General features: G+C 38.4%; 1 protein-coding gene across 3 annotated transcripts in view; it reads left to right on the top strand.

Moving 5' to 3' along the window:
* Nucleotides 1-19,370, top strand: part of LOC124612698 — a 222,021-nt gene that overhangs the window by 185,746 nt on the left and 16,905 nt on the right. For all 3 annotated transcript variants that reach the window (XM_047141043.1, XM_047141045.1, XM_047141042.1), the window contains 2 exons: nucleotides 1,293-1,744; nucleotides 5,773-5,942. In XM_047141043.1, the coding sequence (XP_046996999.1) occupies nucleotides 1,293-1,744; nucleotides 5,773-5,942 (622 nt within the window). The remainder of the gene's footprint in view (nucleotides 1-1,292; nucleotides 1,745-5,772; nucleotides 5,943-19,370) is intronic.

The raw sequence follows: 19,370 nt of genomic DNA, 5'->3' as shown, positions 1-19,370 counted from the left end.
AAACTGTCTGTACCCCATACAGTGAATCCATAAACATCCCAGGCTATATTCGGAAGGTTAAAGTTACCTCCTGTATGATCTGCATCACATGTGAAAACTACAATGAAAATTCTTTAGAAGTTGGTTTGTATGTTGATGATTGCCAGTCTCTAATCCAGTTTTACTAATTTCTGTGCTGGCACAAGCTGAAAACACTACAAACATATAGTTTCAGAGACAATAAATCCGTTTCAAACTTAAGTGCATTGCAGCAACATATCAGCGTGCCCTCACATTCTGTCCAAGTACACCATCAAACGGAATTATGCTCATTATTCACTACACAATTTCCCTCTTCCCTCCTGTCCTCTTTAAAACATTGCACAGTAACTGACTATCAGCTGTGTCACTGGCACAAAAGAAATTTACTCACTTTGTGTGCAGCAGTGGAGAGTGGAGTTACGTTTATATAGTGTGTAACAGGAAACAGTCCAGGAGTCAAAAGGGGGTCCTCAGTGTGTGTGTGTGTGTGTGTGTGTGTGTGTGTGTGTGTGGCAATGAAGAACAAAACTACGCTTTATTTGCAAGTTACCTGAAACACAATGTATGTAAATCAAGGAACATTATACAATAGGATTTACAGAATAAGACAGTGCAGCTGTTGAGATAGTGACCTTATATTTGGGAGAATAGAGTTGCTCTGTCTGGCCACCCTGATTTGGGTTTTCCATGTTTTTCCTGGATTGCTATGGAATATGCTGGGATGGTTCCTTAATCAAGGCAGTGGCTGACAAGCTGTCTTGTCTCCATAGGCTACCTCTCCTATCTTCATAAAGCATTTTATTTACATACTGTGTGTTGTATATTTTGGCCTGTTGATCTGCACTGTATTACATTGACAAATCCTGTATCATTGTTTGATGATCCTAGGATGATATTAGCTGTTCAGTTGATTGCTGGTGTACCTTGTGTAAGACTATGAAGGTAAAATAAAGTATATAAATGCTTATTTCAGTTCTCAGTTTTACCATCAAAATTATGTTATATTTGTCAGGAAGAAATTCAGTTGGAGGCAACAGTTCACTTTACTTTATACTTCCATATTCAGCCAGCAGCATCAGCCTTGCGTGCATTAGTAACATACAATATATTAAGAGATAGCTAGTGGATACATACATAAAAAAATCCAAGTGCATTGGATAAATTGCCATTATCAACATCTCCTGTGCATAACCTGTCTCCATACGCTGAGTAGTTCATTTCTTTATATTCCAACCAGGCTTTCCCATTACATATAAACATCTATGTTTCAGAAAGAAAAGTATATCAACAAGTAAATCTTCTCCTGCTGTTGTGTCACCCATGAAAATGGCAGCAGAAGCATTAGAGGAAACCAAAGAAGCGGCAGCAACTCAAGGAAAAATACTAAACAATACCTCTAAAAGGAAAATTTGTAAGAATGACAGCAAACAGCCAAGAATATCAGACCTGCAGTCTTCTGATAAAACTGAGCCAGGTGTTACGTCTCCCATGAAAATGGCAGGAGAAGCATTAGAGGAAACCAAAGAAGCGGCAGCAACTCAAGGAAAAATGCTAAACAATACCTCTAAAAGGAAAATTTGTAAGAATGACAACAAACAGCCAAGAATATCAGATCTGCAGACTTCTGATAAAACTGAGCCAGGTGTTCCCTCCAAAGATGCTTTAGAAACTTCATCAAGGAAAACTGAAAAAAGTGAAAAAAATAAACCTAATTTATCATTAGGTAAGTAACAAAAACACCCTGTGTCAAGTAAATTGACAACATAAGCAACTTAGGTTTATTTAGGTACCAACTCATTTTCCTCCACCCTCTCCATTTATGTCTCTCTTTCTGTACACCTAACTACACTCATCTGAAAACCTCTCAATGCCATTTTGGTATATGAGATTATTTAGTGAGCAGAAATTTTTATGTCTTGCTTAACAGATCTGGGGTAGAGCTATTTGTGGCTGTGAAAGAAACCTGAACTATGAAAACATTGGAAAAAGAGGAAACTGGATGCATTATATACATGGTACTGCATACCAGATCAGAATAACAAAGTGATGGACAATTAGGCACAGAACAAAGCAATATAGATAGTCTTCCATTATCAGCACACTCAAAATAGGCACAGCAGCAACAGCTCTGCAGTTCCATACTGATACTTTCTTATGTTTTCCATTAACCTGTAGTACCAAGTTCACCACAAAAGATGGTAACTGTGATACTCGCTATCAGTAGTAACCCGCAGACATTCTTTTTCGTAGTACAAAGTAAATTGGCTCAAAGAAGCAAAACATTTGCTGAAACTGAATCTCAGCAGTTACGTTAGTGCCCATAATTGCCGTTTGCAGAGCGATATGGCAATGGTGAACAAACAGGCAAAATAGAAAACATCACCAAGCTCATTCTTTGATCAGTTGCCGCTATAGTAGCTCTCATGTGAACAACTAGGTGTAGTCACTTCATTATTCTGATTCGGGTATATAATTATATCAAAAATTTGAGTAGGCAGGTGAAGCATCAAATGAAGAGGAAGGAGACAGAATAGGCAAGGAAAAGGAACTCTCTGGGAAGTCCATAACACAAGAAAGGCCAGGTTATGGGTAATTTGCTATGGCCTCTGGGAATAGTTAACTTAATGTTGAAAGGAGCAATGGAATGAGTAGTTCTTGGCTCTGACACCGAGCGGAGTGGCACAGTGGTTAGACACTGGACTCGCATTCGGGAGGACGACGGTTCAATCCCGCGTCCGGCCATCCTGATTTAGGTTTTCCGTGATTTCCCTAAATCACTCCAGGCAAATGCTGGGATGGTTCCTCTGAAAGGGCACGGCCGACTTCCTTCCCCATCCTTCCCTAATCCGATGAGACCGATGACCACGCTGTGTGGTCTCCTTCCCCAAACCAACCAACCAACCATCTTGGCTCTGACAGAAGTTATCAAGAATTTTTGATATAATAGGTGCATGGAGCTGAAAAGATTAGCATAGGTTATTAACAGTTGGAGGATTGTATCAAGCAAGTCGAAAGAGTAGTAATAATAATAACAATAATAATAATAATGTCAATACCTATGAAATTAACTGGTTTATTAACACTTTGGAGACCAAGCCCGAGCATAGCTCGGGTCCCAACTTTGTGTTAAAAAGACCACGCTCGAGTATAGGTCGGGATGCAATTTTCTCAGTGTGCGAGTCACCTATTGCTTCAAAAATGAATTCATTCCATATGAGGACAATATACAGATGTCTCGTGATCTGCCCCTTGACTCGTGCTGCCTTCTGTTGCCGATTTGTAGAATTATTTTGAAAGTAACTTAGCGAATGCAACAGCTGCTATCAGGAATAGCTGACCCAATATGATTGCATTGATGTAATTTCGTGTGTCCTCATTACATTTTGCTGTAATTCTGCTACAAATTTGTTGAGTGACCAAGGAACTTTGGAAGCTCAATAGGAAGAAATTGCTTAACTCACCTCACATTTTTTTTCTTTGGAGGATAGTTATACTTTCTGTCATCATTAGTTTCATATTTGAAATCTTTCAAAGAACTAAAGAAAATATGAAAAATAAATCTTAAAAGCATGGTCCTCTTTTTAGTATGTGTTACTCTTGCTGAAATGGGTCATGAACCTGGGCCCTTGCATTTTGGGTACAGTTTTCTTAGAACCTGAGTTATCCAGGCTCAGTTCACGGCCTACCATTCATTTTTGCCAGTAATTCACTCTGGAAATATTATTCATTACTGTAACAATGGACACTGTAGTTCTGGTTTTATATTCTGGTATTACACCCAAAAAAGATTGTGTAATTTCCAAAAGCCATATACATGCAGTAGAGCATCAGTTATCCCAACTAGTTGGGAGACATTAATTTTCAGAAAAGAAGTTCATTTGGATAATCAAACTGTATACTTTTATTTACTAATTTAACAATAAAAACTTCTTATATTTATAACAATACAAATCTCTCTTGTTAGTACAAAGGTAAGTACAGTAAGAATGTTTGTAGTGTAGGCTATTAACCAAAAAAGATGTAATAAATATCTATTTTGAATCTGTAGTGCATATGTTTAGAATTAACACTTAAAAAGATCCTTAATTTTGGTCTCTCTAAGCAAGCCTATCCGCTTACAAGCAGCTAAGTCATGCAGTTTCTTCAGCACAGATATCTGATGGTGGTCATCATGTTCAAGTTGAACTTCAAACCATCACAAAACAGTATTTAAACATGTAAATGCCTCAGAAGCAGCTGGTATATTTTCATCTTTATTTTTTGGGGTACTGGTTGATGAGATGCTGGCAGTGTCAGCTTCATCGGTGATGAGGTTTACAATTTCAGTATCATGTATGATTTGGTGCCCTGGATCTGCATTATTGTCACCCATCCACTCTTGAACATCGTGATCATCACATTCATGGCAAAATTATTGAGCATTTTGGACTTACCATTCTGTTTGTCATTTTCAATTAGACTGAGAACTATTGGTCATACCAAAAACTTTATTCTAGGTTTTTTTCAAATCAGTATTTTTATGATTTTGTAACAGACTTCCTTCTCCTTCCTCTTCTCTTTCAAACAGTTATGTATGTAACATTTCTTTTCTGTAAGTACCACAAACTAATCTATTATAATGTGTCAAAATTGATGTGCTGGTATATGTGCTGTTGTGAGCTCCAAAGCAGCATTCCATGTTCAAACTATTTCTTCCTGTAGTTTTTGGTTTTGTCAGTAATGTCTCCTTTGGTCATTTAGTATAAAGTTTCTCTTTGTGCTATTCTGCTAATGGTAATCTTTCTTTAAATGTAAATTCTTATCACAAATTCAAAATTCACCCAATCACATGTCAATACTTCTCTGCAAGCAAAATAGCTCTTGGAAAAAATTCACTCTAAATATTGTAGAATAACAATCAAAAACTATGTTGTCAGTCGTTCTGTTGGCCGCAGCAGAGCTCCCAAAACCAGTTGGAGAAATTTTCCATCTTTCACAGGAACTACTTATTACTACCACGGTTACAAACTCTAATTTCAGTGAAAGAAATTAACAGCACAATGTAACTCACATCTTCTCCATGAACATGTTATTTAGATTCCCTGGTGCATCACTTGCCTTGTCAGTGGGAAAATCTTTCAAACCCGTATCTAACTTTCACACTGGTCTTCAACATTGTTAATTCCTTCCTTGGGAAAGAAAGAAATGCAGGTCACTCCAACCCCAGTATGAGAGGAACTGGTCTGTTTTGAGGATGAGAAACAAAGATCAGCTTTCCTTTTAATACAAATACACTATACAAATATGCACTCAAAAATATTCCTGAGTTATTACTTAACTGGAAGTCAGTTTGCATTTCTTCTTTTGTGTTTATAATCATATTTATTTTCTCTTTACTCTTGAAGACTGGTTTTTCCTTACATTTTTCGTGTCTCTCTCTCTCTCTCTCTCTCTCTCTCTCTCAGAAGTCACATTGTACCAGTCTGTCATTTTAACTCACTTCTTTGATTCCTTCTCCCAGATCCCATCTCTCTCCTAAATGTTGCAGTATGTCAGAACAACAATCACAAGATTAATTAATAAATTTCTATCCTTCCAAGAATTTAATTTGTCTGTCCCTGGAATTCCATTGCTTTATTGTAATACACTGTAGTAGTAGTAGTAGTAGTAGTAGTGTGATGAACAGGAGCAATTGCAGCAGCAGCAGCACTTTTTCATTTTGTTCTAACAAGGTGTACTATCTTGCTGAACCAGGAAATTTATTTATTTTAGATGACATAGATGATATATTGACTACTGGTGCCCCAAGAACATTAAAACAGCGAAAGAAGCTTCGTAAGACGATAGACTCCTATGCAAAAAGCCAGACTACATGTACAGATCTTTTCGCTGATCCTGATTATAACCACCTTATTGGAGAAAATGATGCATGCTCTAGTCAGGTAAGAGTAAATTATTTAGAAAGTTAATTGTTTAGCTAACAACATCATGTTCCAATCCAGAACATGTTCTGGACAAAGACTGTACCATACCATGGAATATGCCATTTGTACAACAGCTTTTTGACACACATGCATGCCCCCCCCCCCCCCCCCCCCCCCCACACACACACACACACCTATGGATATTTCTATTACAGAATTCATTTATGAGCTACCACAAAGAAACACATTAATCTTGGACTAGAAAACACCACTGTTGACTGCCAAGTAGTATTTCCATCACAAGATTATTGGAGAGATTCATTGAAAAGTTGTTTATACCTTTCTGGGTTGCAGTTAACTTCACTACTGACTAATGTGGAAGTTATTCACAAATATTATACTAGAAGGAAAGATCACTTTTGTTTTAAACTGTAATGAATAATTGACTAGGGAGGCAACAAGTTTCCCAGAAAGTAAAACTTGTGTGGTGTATTGCCAGTATTTCTACCTACTTTAATAGATGCTTCTGAGATGTATATTATGACTCACTCACATAATTTTATTTGTTGTTGTTGTTGTTGTTGTGGTCTTCAGTCCTGAGACTGGTTTGATGCAGCTCTTTGCTACCCTATCCTGTACAAGCTACTTCATCTCCCAGTACTTACTGCAACCTACATCCTTCTGAATCTGCTTAGTGTATTCATCTCTTGGTCTCCCTCTACAATTTTTACCCTCCACACTGCCCTCCAATGCTAAATTTGTGATCCCTTGATGCCTCAGAACATGTCCTACTAACCGGTCCCTTCTTTCTGTCACGTTGTGCCACATACTCCTCTTCTCCCCAATTCTATTTTAGTTACTTTTTCAATAATATAGCAAAAGATTATCCCAGAATATTATTTTACAGGACATTTAATAAAGGAAAACATGTCTCTGAAGCTTGTGATTATTTATTCAGAAAAAAGAAAAAATGAAATGCTTTCAGCTTGATGTTTTTATTATCATGCAGCTATGAAAACTGACTACCTTGACTGTCATTTTGTATTGATGAACTACATTTACATTTAATTTTATACAGCACTCTTTGTAATTGCTCTCCCTGCACTTTTATGCGACATCCTGCTTTGAAGTACTTGAACAATGTAATGTAACACTCCATACCATTTTTCTTTAATAAGAAATAAACCATTCACATGATGACATGTATTCTATATAAATATTACTCGTACAAAGCATGAGGAGAGAAGTAGAGAAGAGGAAAGGGTTATGTAGGTGCGTTAACAGGATGAAGGCATATGTGTACTGGACTGGGAGCAGGAAAAGGGATAGGCAGTTGGAGGACACAGAGTGGCAAAGGGTGAGGCCAGGAGGGTTAGGGGAACAAAGGATATGTGGTTGGGAGAGAGCCCATATGTGCAGTACAGAAAAACTGCTGCTTGTGGGAAGAATCCGCATAGTGCAGGCTGTGAAAAAGTCATTAAAGTGAAACACATAAGTGTTGTGTGGCATGTTCAGCAACTGGCTGGTGCAGCTGTCTCTTGGCCACAGTTTGGCAGTGGCCACTCATGTGGTCAGAGTGCTTGTTAGTTTTCATGCCCACATAGAATGTGTTACAGTTGTTGCAGCTAAGATTGTAGATTACATGGCTGCTTTCACCAGTGGCCCTGCCGTTGATGGGGTAGAAGATGCCAGTGATAGGACTGTAGTAGATGCTAGTGGGAGGGTGTATGGTTCCTCCAGAGTCCCAGTTGTTGTGGCTTACTACCCAATAATTACACAGTTATTTTACTACCCGTGGTAGCTAATATTGAACACATCTACTCTTTGCAGAGAACTCTAGATAGTACAGAAGAATGCCAACAAAGGTAAAGGTGTGGAGCAGGATTAAACTCCTTCCGCTGGCTCATTTCCATCCGACTCCTGTCTATGGTCTGTTACTAGTTGCCAGAAAAATATTGTCTTAGTACTTCTCTTCATTGCCAGCTTAACATGCTGTCTTCTATTTTTTGCTGTGATTTCTTTTTATTGATATGTAACATTTCCTAGTTATGTTTTGTTTTGTTGCTGTGTTTCCCATTCATGAAGGACACTGTTACATTCAGTGACTTGCCGTATTTGTTATCTAGTGCCTGCATTCTATCTTCAGATCAAAAGAAAAGACAGATGGTTCATACTAAGAGTAGGGAAATAAAGAAATACTGTAAAATCGTGTGATATGAAAACAGGGAAATTTTAAATATGCAGTGAACAGAATGAACTGTGTAAGACGAATTATCTGTATTAACTCAGACAATGAAAACTCCAGATAAGAATATCAACAATGTAGGAAAAGATAGACTGCTACTTACTGTAAAAAAGACATGTCAAGTTGCAGACAGGCACAATTAAAAGATGTTCACATGTAGCTTTTGCCCACAGCCTTCGCCAGTAAACACACACATCACACACACACAAAGCAAACACACCTCACATGAATGTTGTGTGTGTGTGTGTGTGTGTGTGTGTGTGTGTGTGTCTTTAGTGATGAAGGCTGTGGCTGAAAGCTGCATGTGAGTGTCTTTTTTAATCATGCCTGTCTGCAACTTGACATGTCTTCTTTACAGTAAGTAGCAGTCTATCTTTTCCTACATTATCTGTATGGACTATTATAAAAATCTGAAAAGGCTGTATGTGTGCTGGTGGATCTTCTCTTTGCAATCCTGCTAAGGAATGGTGAAGATCTGATGAATAGAAGTTTTACTGTGACAATTCTAACAGGAATGTGAGAAGGTACACTCCACTAACTGGAGAAGGGAGTGCCTGTTATACCAAAACAATAAGGAAAATAACTGAAATTCTGCGGACTGTTCATACATTAAATAGGCTGTTTCAGATGAGATTTATGTGGAAAATCATGCAAGAAACAGGAAAATTTTGATTGAATGCCCAAAGATTGTTGCTTAGTGTGCAGAATAGTTGAGGAGTGTCAGAACTTCCAGCTCCCAGAGTAGAAACATTGTTTATATAGTAATGGAAAGTCCTGGATGCAATATAAATAATAGGAGTAGTAAAGTAACAACTCACTGTGCAGTTGAGCTATTGAGTTGTCAATAGGCACATAAAAAGAGAGAAAACATTCTCAAATGTTAAGATACATTACCACAGTACTCAAGAATACAAAGTGACATCACAATAAGCTGTCAACGTGGATATAATTAATTTGTAGCAAAATAATGTGAAAACCTAAAATAGTTCAGAATTCAGCTGATTCTGAACTTCAGAACCCCAGAAAGTCAGATGTCTTTGGTTACCTCCATACAAATACAAATTGAATGCTCCAGTGATGGCCAGGGTGACAGTTTAAAAAAATATTTAGTGATGCAGTGTAACAGAAGATTATCACTGAAAAAGCTGCAAGAGGTGACATTCTTTGTGACTGCATATGTGACCAGAACTGACGGGAAGAAGTTTGATAAACCCTTCATCAAAACTGATAGGATAAGGGAAGATAAATGAAAGAAAATGTATACAGAATTGTAAGAAAATTTAGTTGGAATTGGCCTCTGATAATGATAAAGATGAGTGTGGTGAGAATAGGAGCTTTCCAGGTTCCATTATAGGTCAACTTTTGGGTGATCATTACAGCAGCTGAAGAAAGTGCTAGTATTAGTTATGTTTTAGAATTTATCTGTGTGCACTTTGACTACCTTGTTATAGTAACATGATGTCCAAAACATGCTCTTATGTAATGTGATTGATACACATTGGTACCAGTTTGCCAGGGGTCGTTCAGGCATTAGCATTTTCTCCTGTGGGATACATAATGTTTGATAGTTGGATAGCAACCTTTTCTTAATCAAACCCCCTTCTCAGCCTACAAAGTATCTTCATAAATAACACATCTTATTCATTGTCTAAAGAACTGTAATCCACTCTTTATCAGCAGTAGAATTGTACTTCTTAGGCCTGGAGAGAACTCTTCAGGTATCAGCAAACACCTATTCAAACTCTTCCTGGATTTGCACTGTAACTGCATTTATCTCATACAGTTGCTACTGTTGGTATGTGACCCCATCTGGTATCCTTGCAATACTGGAGACAGTACCAGCACCTATCTACTAACACAAACATCTGAAGATTGATGGTAAGACCTTCAGCCAAGCATTTAATTTTCTTTATTGGATGTGACCAGTTTCAGTGATACACTGTACTGTCATAAGCCCATGTTTACATGAGTGTATCAATATTAGTCATCCAAGAAACACAGAAAACAATATTAAAATAAATGCTACAAAATACTCTTTCCTTAATAAACAATATGACATTTCAAATCACAAGCATATTATCATTTAGATACAGAAAATCACACACAAATTGTGATTTGTTCTGTCCAGTAATAAAGTTAATTGTAAGTCTCAAATGGCTACAAAACAGCTCTGTTGCTTAGTAAGAGAAGCCAGTCACTGAGTAAATTAACTTTTGGGAGTACATACTACAGTAACTGTGAATTCAAAATGGCTACTGAACAGAACTGTTGCTCATTGAGACTAGCAAATTTTATGTACATAAGTCAACAAGCACAGATACGTACAAAGTATTACCATCGATATATGAACTGTAGCAGTCATAAGTTAATCCAAAAATGCGCTGTTCATGAAGTTCTGCTATCTGTGGTAAAATGTGAGAAAGAAGTAGATCTGAAGGTGCGACTTTTAATTTGTATCCTTGTTATAGAAGTATGTAAATTAGGTTTAGATTCAATTTTGCCAACTGGAGTGAGTTACTCTGCACTTTTCATGATGATTTAGGGTAGTACAGTAGTACGATGTAGGCACTGAGCTCTCTATTGCCCTTTGCAGGCTATTCCCATTGTCATAAATGGCACACATGATATGTATTATTTGATATATTATGCAGGCTGTTAAGGCTTGTTCTTTTGCCTTTTGAGTATGTAGGTCCCTAACACATAATGCAGGTTATTGCTAGTTATATACATGAATTGCTAGTTACACACATGAATTACATTATATTTTGTTGCTGGCTAAGTCTCTGCGCAGTCATGTTTGTTGATTATCTTAAATTTCTGACACAATATTGCAAGATTAGCTATGTTACTGTCCTGGAAACTTGCTTTGTTTTTAGTAGTATAGGAGTGATTTAGGGTACAGCTGCAGTTGTTACGTTACTGCATGTGGAATTTGAAATACCACAGACATCTGTAATATTGTCGCTGTGACTTCTCTGTATGGTAGTATCTTACTTTAAATTACATGTTGATCTCCTGCCCCTAGGCGTTTTCATTTTGGTGCATGTGGAGGGTTGCAGGAGTAGTGGTTGTCTAATACAGTTATCAGTTATGACATTTTCTTGATTATGATGTGTTCATTTTATGTCTCATATGAGATTTATTTTATTTCATGTGGCCTATGAGCACTATGAAGATGGTTTCTTCTTCTTTTATTTTCCGCCCTGATAATACAAGTGTATTACTGCCTTCAAGTCAGACAGTAGTGTCCTGCTCTGTGCAACACATGGATGATCTTGCGCCCACGGGCGTTTCATTCAGTTTAGCTCACATGAAATTTTATAGGAATATATATGAGTTCCATAACAAGGGTTATATTTTTACACTTGTTGTTACTTAAGGACAGTGGTGAGATAGTTTGTTCATGTTTGCGTTGGTTGACTAATATACTCAGTGTATACAATTTGCTACTCTGAGCAACAGTCCTCTTATGTAGCCATTTTGAATTCACAATTACTGTAGTACATACTCTTGAAGGTTAATTTACTCAATCACTGGCTACTCCATTTAAGCAACAGACCTGTTTTGTAAGTGTTTGAGATTTATAGTTAACTTTATTACTGGACAGAACAAATTAAAATTTGTGTGCCAACAATGTAGGGAAATATAGATTGTTACTCACCATAAAGATGATATGTGAAGTTGCAGACAAGCACAATTAAAAGACACCTATAAGCTTTCGGCTACAGCCTTCGTCAGAAAAAGAGAAACGCACACCATTTGTTCACACAAGCAAGTACCCTTCACACACAAATGACTGCCAATTCCGGCAGTCATTTACCAATTTACCAGTTCTCCTGCAATCATTGCACAGCTTGTTACATTGGTATGGCTACCAATCAACTGTCCACCAGGATGAACAGCCATCGCCAAACTGTGGCCAAGAGCAAAAGAGACCAACCTCTGGCACAACATGCAGCTGAACATAATGTGCGTAATTTCAATGGCTGCTTCATTACCTGAGCCACCTGGATCCTCCCTTCCACCAACAGCTTTTCTGAACTGTGCAGATGAGAATTATCTTCACAACACATTCTCTGCTCTCGTAATTATCCCAGCCTCAACCTAGGGTAACAAACTGTTCCCACACCCCCCACCCAGCAGTTTCCAACCCCCTCTACCCTATCACCTCCTTTTCAGTCTCATCTCTCAGGCAAATGCCGGGATGGTTCCTTTGAAAGGGTGCAGCTGATTTCCTTCCCAATCCTTTCCTAATCCAAGCTTGTGCCCTATCTCTAATGACCTCATTGTCGACGGGACGTTAAACACTAATCTCCTCCTCCTCCTCCTCCTCCGCTCTCATCTCCCACCCTCATTGTTTGCTATCCCCTGCCAAAACTACCTGCCCATCTTTCCCTGCTCCTCTCCTTTTTCGCAGTGTTTTCCCCACCTCCTTGCCCTGAAACCTTCTGACTCTGCGCATGTTGGCAGTCTAGTCCATGTACAGTCCACCAGACAGTGCTCCTCTCTTTCCCCACCTGTACACTGCTATCCCTTCCCATTCCTGTTCTCATTCCCACCCCCTTCCAGATTGCTGTTTCCATCCCACACGATAGTTGCATTCTGGCCTGAGCTGCTGGAGTTGTCAGTCATGAGTGTGTGAGGTGAGCTTGCTTGTGTGAATGAATGGTGTATGTTTCTCTTTTTCTAATGAAGGCTGTAGCCAAAAGCTAATGTGTGTGTGTCTCTTATCTATAACTTAGCATGTCACCTTTACGGTAAGTAGCACTCTTATCTTTTCCTACCTGGAGTTTCCATTATTTAAAAATTGTGTGCTATTTTCTTCATCTAATTGATAATGTGCTTAAGTGATTTGAGGTATCATATTGTTTATTAAGGAAAGACTATTTGGTAGCATGTATTTTAGCATTGTTTTTTGTATTTCTTTGATGACTAATGTGTGGTCACATTGATGTGCATAGGGCCTGATGACGGTGCAGTATATTGCCAAAACTGGTCATATTTGAGTAAAAAAGCTGAGGCTATTGCCATCAATCTTCATATACTTATGAAGTTCCTGTAGTAAGAGCTCATTTTTCAGTAACTTTCATCATGGGTGTGTTGAAGGCGTTGGAAAACTGGTAGTGTTCTTATTTTTTCTGAATCAAGGTGTACTACATCTCCTTTAAGTAGATGCCCAAATATTTGTGTGTCATTTGTGATGGAAGATTTCCCGTTTTTCATGCAAAGGCCTTTTCCTAGACAAACTTCTGTGTAGATGCTCAGCAAACAAATTTGAAAAAATGATAATGTTGCCGATGTAGCAAGGACATATCAATTTGTAGTGTTGAAACAGCTTGTTCTCCATGAGTATGAAGCTGACAGGAGTATCAGTGTCCATCAGTATATGAACACACATACTGAGTATCCATACTGAAACTTACAGTTTCAAAATGCTATAGAAAGAGAACTGCTCAGAATGACATCAAATTGAACAATTTATTATTGACGTAGGGGGAAATGTCGTGAGGAAAAAAGTTAATAAAAATGCTGCCAGTAGATGGTGTTGTAGGTGCCTTAATGTAAACAGGGTTGGCTCAAATGACAAATGAATCACAATATAACCATTATGGTTTGACTTGCCCATTACACCATATACCTTACCACATCAGTTGGGAAAAATTCTCCCTTAATTGTCCTGAGCTCAAAAGCCACATAAACAGCAAAAAACATCTTTTTTAATACTCCTGGGGCCAAAAGCTGCATACAAATCAAAATGACATTGGTTTCTAATTGTCATGAGACTGATGCAAGACAGGTTTAATGTGCTATCCACAAATTGAAATCAAGAAACAGCATGTTCACAACAGATAGGAATATTTCGGTGGTCATGCTTAAAATGTGTTGCACAATGCAGCTACACTTGTACTTGGAACACTGAACACAACAAATAACCACAGCCAGAAGTCACATGGATTAAGATCAGCTGATCTGGATCACTAGGCTGTAGAGAAATGAGGACTAAAAATTCTAGCATTTCCAACTTGCCTCTGCAGCAGCTGCTTCACTGACTGAGCAGCGTGCGGAGGCATGCTGTCTTGCATAAATATGATCGTACCCACACATCCACTGTTGAAGGGTTAGAATGACGTTGGTGTGCAAAAAGACTCTCATAGCATTAGCTTGTGATGGTGCAGGTAATGAGACCTGCAGGACTCATCCCATTGACAAAGTATGGCCCTAAGAGAAACAGTGCCATCAACCTGCACCACACAGTCACCTTTGCAGGATCAAGTGGTACCAGATGAAGTGCCTGCAGATTTTGCGTTGCCCATATTCTGAAATTCAGCATATTGACATATCCTTGGTGGTGGAAATGGGCTTTGTCTGTCCTCAGAATGTTCCATACCCATTCATTGTCCACTTCCCTGAAACCAAGAAAGTCTGGACTGAATGTTTGTTTTTCTGGCAGGTCAGCAGGAAACAATTCCTGAACGAAGGATGTTTTATAGGATTTTAAGCACCACGCTCACTAACATGTCCAATGTTCGAGCAATGTTTACACACCACCATTGACCCCTCCTGCAGTACTGTGGCCACATCTTCAACAGATGTAGGATCAACTGTTTTCCTCCCTCTGCCACATCGTACTTCAAAAGTGCTGTGTCGTCTGAACAAGACACAGCCAGGGCAAAAGCACCACAGGCACAAAGATGTGAGCCAGTGCCAGTGCCATAGAGACTCACGACTTGCGTGAGTTCCACCATGGCCACAGACAGCACTGAGAATTGAAGATATCGACTTTGCCTCTGCCAATTGCCAGCCGAGTACTACCACCAGAGACCAGACGACAACGGACAGAAGGCTACTTGGAAGATAAAAGAGCAGCTGTCACTCACTCGGTTATAGATCATTGTCCAAGTTTACATATGATTATTTGCATTTAATGCACCAAAAGCCATTTCGCAAACTCACAAACTTGGCCCACCGTAACAACAGTGGCAACTCACTCTCCACAGCAGTAGCAACGAGGCCTTCACAAAATTGGTGACGAGGGTTTACAAAACTGATGACAAGGGATTTTTCTTTTTTTAAAAAACTGACTTTTCAAATTTTTTGATAATATTTTCCAGACCTTTAGCAGACATTGGACCAGTGCTTTCTTTCATACCCTTGAGTGTTTGGAATTTCTGCAGGACTACTGGCACGCAGTCACCGTTGTAAAAGAGCTTTACCAGCAGCACATGATCCTTGGTCAAACTTTTTGTTCCATGACGTTTCCCCCTGCATCAATAATATGCTCTTCAGATTTGATATCATTTTGAGCAGTTGTTCTCTTCCTATAGCATTTTGAAACTGGAACTTTAATTATGGACAACCCTGTACATGTAGTATTTGGAAGATGTCTTATGATGGTTTTGTCCAGTCACCTGTAATCATCGCAGACATCATCTTCCTTTTCCACAGGATCTAGAGCTTTCTGGTTGTTGAATAGTGTCATCTGGCAGTAGCCTTTCCAGTTCCTCAACTGAGAGCACCCTGCATGATCATTGACTAATTAATGATCAATGAATACTGTTGATATGATCAACCTTAAGCACAGTGTCTGTTAATGCTTGGAGTGTAGCCTTCTCCAGCTGGCGTTTGTAGGCATCCAGTATCAAGGGAGGGGATGGGGAAAACCCTTGAGTTAATTAGTACCAGAGCAAGTGTATAATTGGTTATGTTGATGTTGATTACCAGCATCTTATCAGTTCTTGTTCTGAAGGATTTCCGTGTGTTGTGGCCTCACATCCTTGCACGATAGACTGGTTTGACTTGCCTGATTTGGTAACTAGATGTACACCACATAGATCCATATGCATAAAGGAAATGGTTGGAACATGTTTCCAAGTAAAGGTCATAAATTTAACTAAATACCTAGGAATTACAGTTATGAACAACTGGAATTGGAAGGAAGATGTAGAAAATGTTGTAGGGAAGGCTAACCAAAGACTGCACTTTATTTCGGGAGTCTAAGAACATGTAACAGATCTACTAAGGAGACAGCTTACACTACACTTGTCCGTCCTCTTTTAGAATGCTGCTGTGCAATGTGGGATCCTTTCCAGATAGGATTGATGGAGTACATTGAAAAAGTTCAAAGAAGGGCACCACGTTTTGTATTATCACGAAATATCGGGGGAGAGTGTCACTGAAACTATACTGGATTTTGGGTGGACATCATTAAAGGAAAGGCGTTTTTTGTTGCGATGGAATTTTCTCACAAAATTCCAATCACCAACTTTCTTATTTGAATGTGAAAATATTTTGTTGACGCCGACCTACATAGGGAGAAACAATCACCATGAAAAAATAAGGGAAATCAGAGTTCGTACAGAAAGATAAAGGTATTTGTTCTTCCCACGCGCTATACGAGATTAGAATAACAGAGAATTGTGAAGATGGTTTGATGAACCGTCTGCCACGCACTTAAACGTGATTTGCAGAGTATCCATGTAGATGTAGATTCTGACAGGGTATGGTAATGAGCTTCAGCCTGCCAGTAAGCTCAGTTAGTTGCTGTAGATAACCTTGCTTTGGTAGTTGATATTTGTCACTCAGTACTTGTTGACCAATCTTCCCCTTTCTAAACAGTAGCATGTGATATTCTGTGGGCATCTGTATTGTAAATGCACAGCATATTGTCATCTTCCCCTAAGTATTGGTACTCTTCTTAAGTTTTCAAGTAGGTAATAGAGCAGGTTGCACATCTGTTTTTGGGAAGTCTGACTTTTACTCTGAATTATTAAAAAAATTGACCCATTGTAGCGATGCAAGGGGTACCAAATTTGTTATAAAAGTCAGTAAATTACTCAACGGACAGTATTTTTCAGTACAGGTATTTCGTTCATTCCAAGCAAGTGTCGGTTCGTGATGTCATTATTCAGACACGAGTTGACTGTAATCTGAATCCGTTGTAGCAGACTAATAATATCTCTCAGGGGATAAAATTTTATTGATTATGAAATAAAAGCTCTTGAAGTTTATTCAGAATCATAAACTTGTAATTGGTAATTACATGCCATAATTTATTTGTTTGATATAAAGTTGTTTTGAATTTTGTATGCCTGAAAAAAAAGTGTGAATTTATGTGCAGCTTTTACTCTGAGACGAGTTATCACTTAGAGTGCTAAAAGTGTGCGTGTACATTTTGCTGACCTACGTACAGAATTTTATTTTTAATCTTGACCCAAATGGAGAGTAAATCCAGTTTCATTTAAACGTTACCTGAGATAGACACATCATGTTATTACAAAAGAGTTGTTTAGCCCATTAAGGAAAACCAAAACCTGCCGCTCAATTTGAAATACGTTACATGCCAGTGCATGATTGAGCTGTCCAGTAAATCGCGTAGAATAGTTGCAAATGCGTTTGGACTTAATGCATGAAGTTGGAAGTTAATTGTGAGACAAGCGCTCATGTTGACAAAAAATGAACTGAAAGTTTATTCAAAATATCGAGGCCCAGTTTTAATTGAGATACGCATCACCTTGTTGATTACATTGCCTAGCAACACTGTAAAGCAGCTTAATTAATTCATTAGAATGGTTTGTGATGTAGGAAGGCCCATTACACACACAAAATGTTACACAATGTTTGCTAACCACATGAGAGTATGAGAGTGTTTTTCTTTCCATAAATGCCAATAAACCGGCAGTTTCAAAAGTTAAATTATTAACTGTTGTGTAACTTCATTGATTGTCCTACACCACTATGAAACTTGTTGTATCGTGTCTCTTCACAAGAGATCTCAAGAAGCCAGGATGAACAAGAAGAAGGAAAAGGCTAAAGAAGAGGCATCGGATACCATCTTCATTAATATTTCTGTTGATACAGATACTCAACATACATAGAGAAACAGGAAGCTTTAATGTTTACAGAAACAAGTTATAAATGAACCTGAACTATGCACAAAAATTGCTTCAATTTGTCTCGTGTTCTTATCTGGCTCATACTGTCAGCTCATGCTTCGTCCTTAGCAGAGATATCCACTTTGCTGAAATTGCATAAACCAGTTGCTTATACTTACTTAATTGGTGATTCTATACTGAATCAGAGACAAACGCCCTCAGCACTGAAGCTGCTGACTGGATTTTAAACTCAAGAACGCAAAAATCCTTTTGTTGCAAGGTAGCCATGTTACACAAAACTGATAACAACTGTCTGTTTGTTGGCTTGAGCACTTTAGTTCTCTATCTGTGGTAATCAAAACTTAGGACCTCTTATTTCAACAATGTAATTGTTCATCATACCCAATTTATATTTCGTGGAAAAATGAAGTTAGGTCCATCTTCTTTAATATTCTTGTATAGTGCCTGTGGAATATGTCAGAAGTAACTCATCCTTTCTTCTTTACCTGAAAGTATGCCTATATGAAAGAGATCAGTGTCTCTCTTCCCAAAAATCTACTACAGTCTTTTAGATATGGAAATTATAGTTGATCAAATTTTCATATTTACTTGAAACCACTTTCTCTCTTCTATTTTTGTTACTGATATTTGTCTGATGGCTTTCCATCGTTAGCACAGGCATGACATTTGAAAGATGGTCAAATTTCTTTCAACCTGCTGCTTTTTGGTACATTGTCTCAATTTGTTGACATCACTTTGTACAGCATCATACTTCACAAGGAGTTCTTGATATTTGCCTGTTATACACTTTTCCCTATATATTAAATTTTTGTCAGGTGCTATTGATTTGGTTTCATCACGTGGCACTTCACCATAAGGTGCTATTGATTTGGTTTCATCACGGGGCACTTCACCATAACATTCTGGATATACAAGGGCTGTCCAGAAAGTAAGTTCCAATGCTGTCTGGTGCATAGAGTGCTGGGGACAGTGGAGTGATTTTAGTAAAGCTTTGTTTCCAGGACCTTTGTAGTTTGGCAGAGTCACAGGTGAATTATTGAACTTTCGTTTGTGCTGTAACTGTAAATCAAAATGACAACTATCCTGTTTGAAAAGCATTGGGAATGTGATAAAGATATCTACAGTCTGTTCGTCGATTTACAACGTGTGTGTGACAGCATCCACAGGAATAGCCTATAAAATGCCATGCAGGACTTCAGAATCCTTGAGAAGCTAGTGAGAATGGTGCAAGCTTGTATCGAAGGGTCAGAGGCAGCAGTACGTTTCCTAGGAGCCAAATCACAAACATTCGAGATTGAGACAGGGCTC

Source organism: Schistocerca americana, chromosome 4 (genome assembly GCF_021461395.2).
Source record: "Schistocerca americana isolate TAMUIC-IGC-003095 chromosome 4, iqSchAmer2.1, whole genome shotgun sequence".
Lineage (NCBI taxonomy): Eukaryota > Metazoa > Arthropoda > Insecta > Orthoptera > Acrididae > Schistocerca > Schistocerca americana.
Note: the sequence above shows the minus strand (reverse complement) of the source record. Positions and strands in the feature narration are given on the sequence as shown.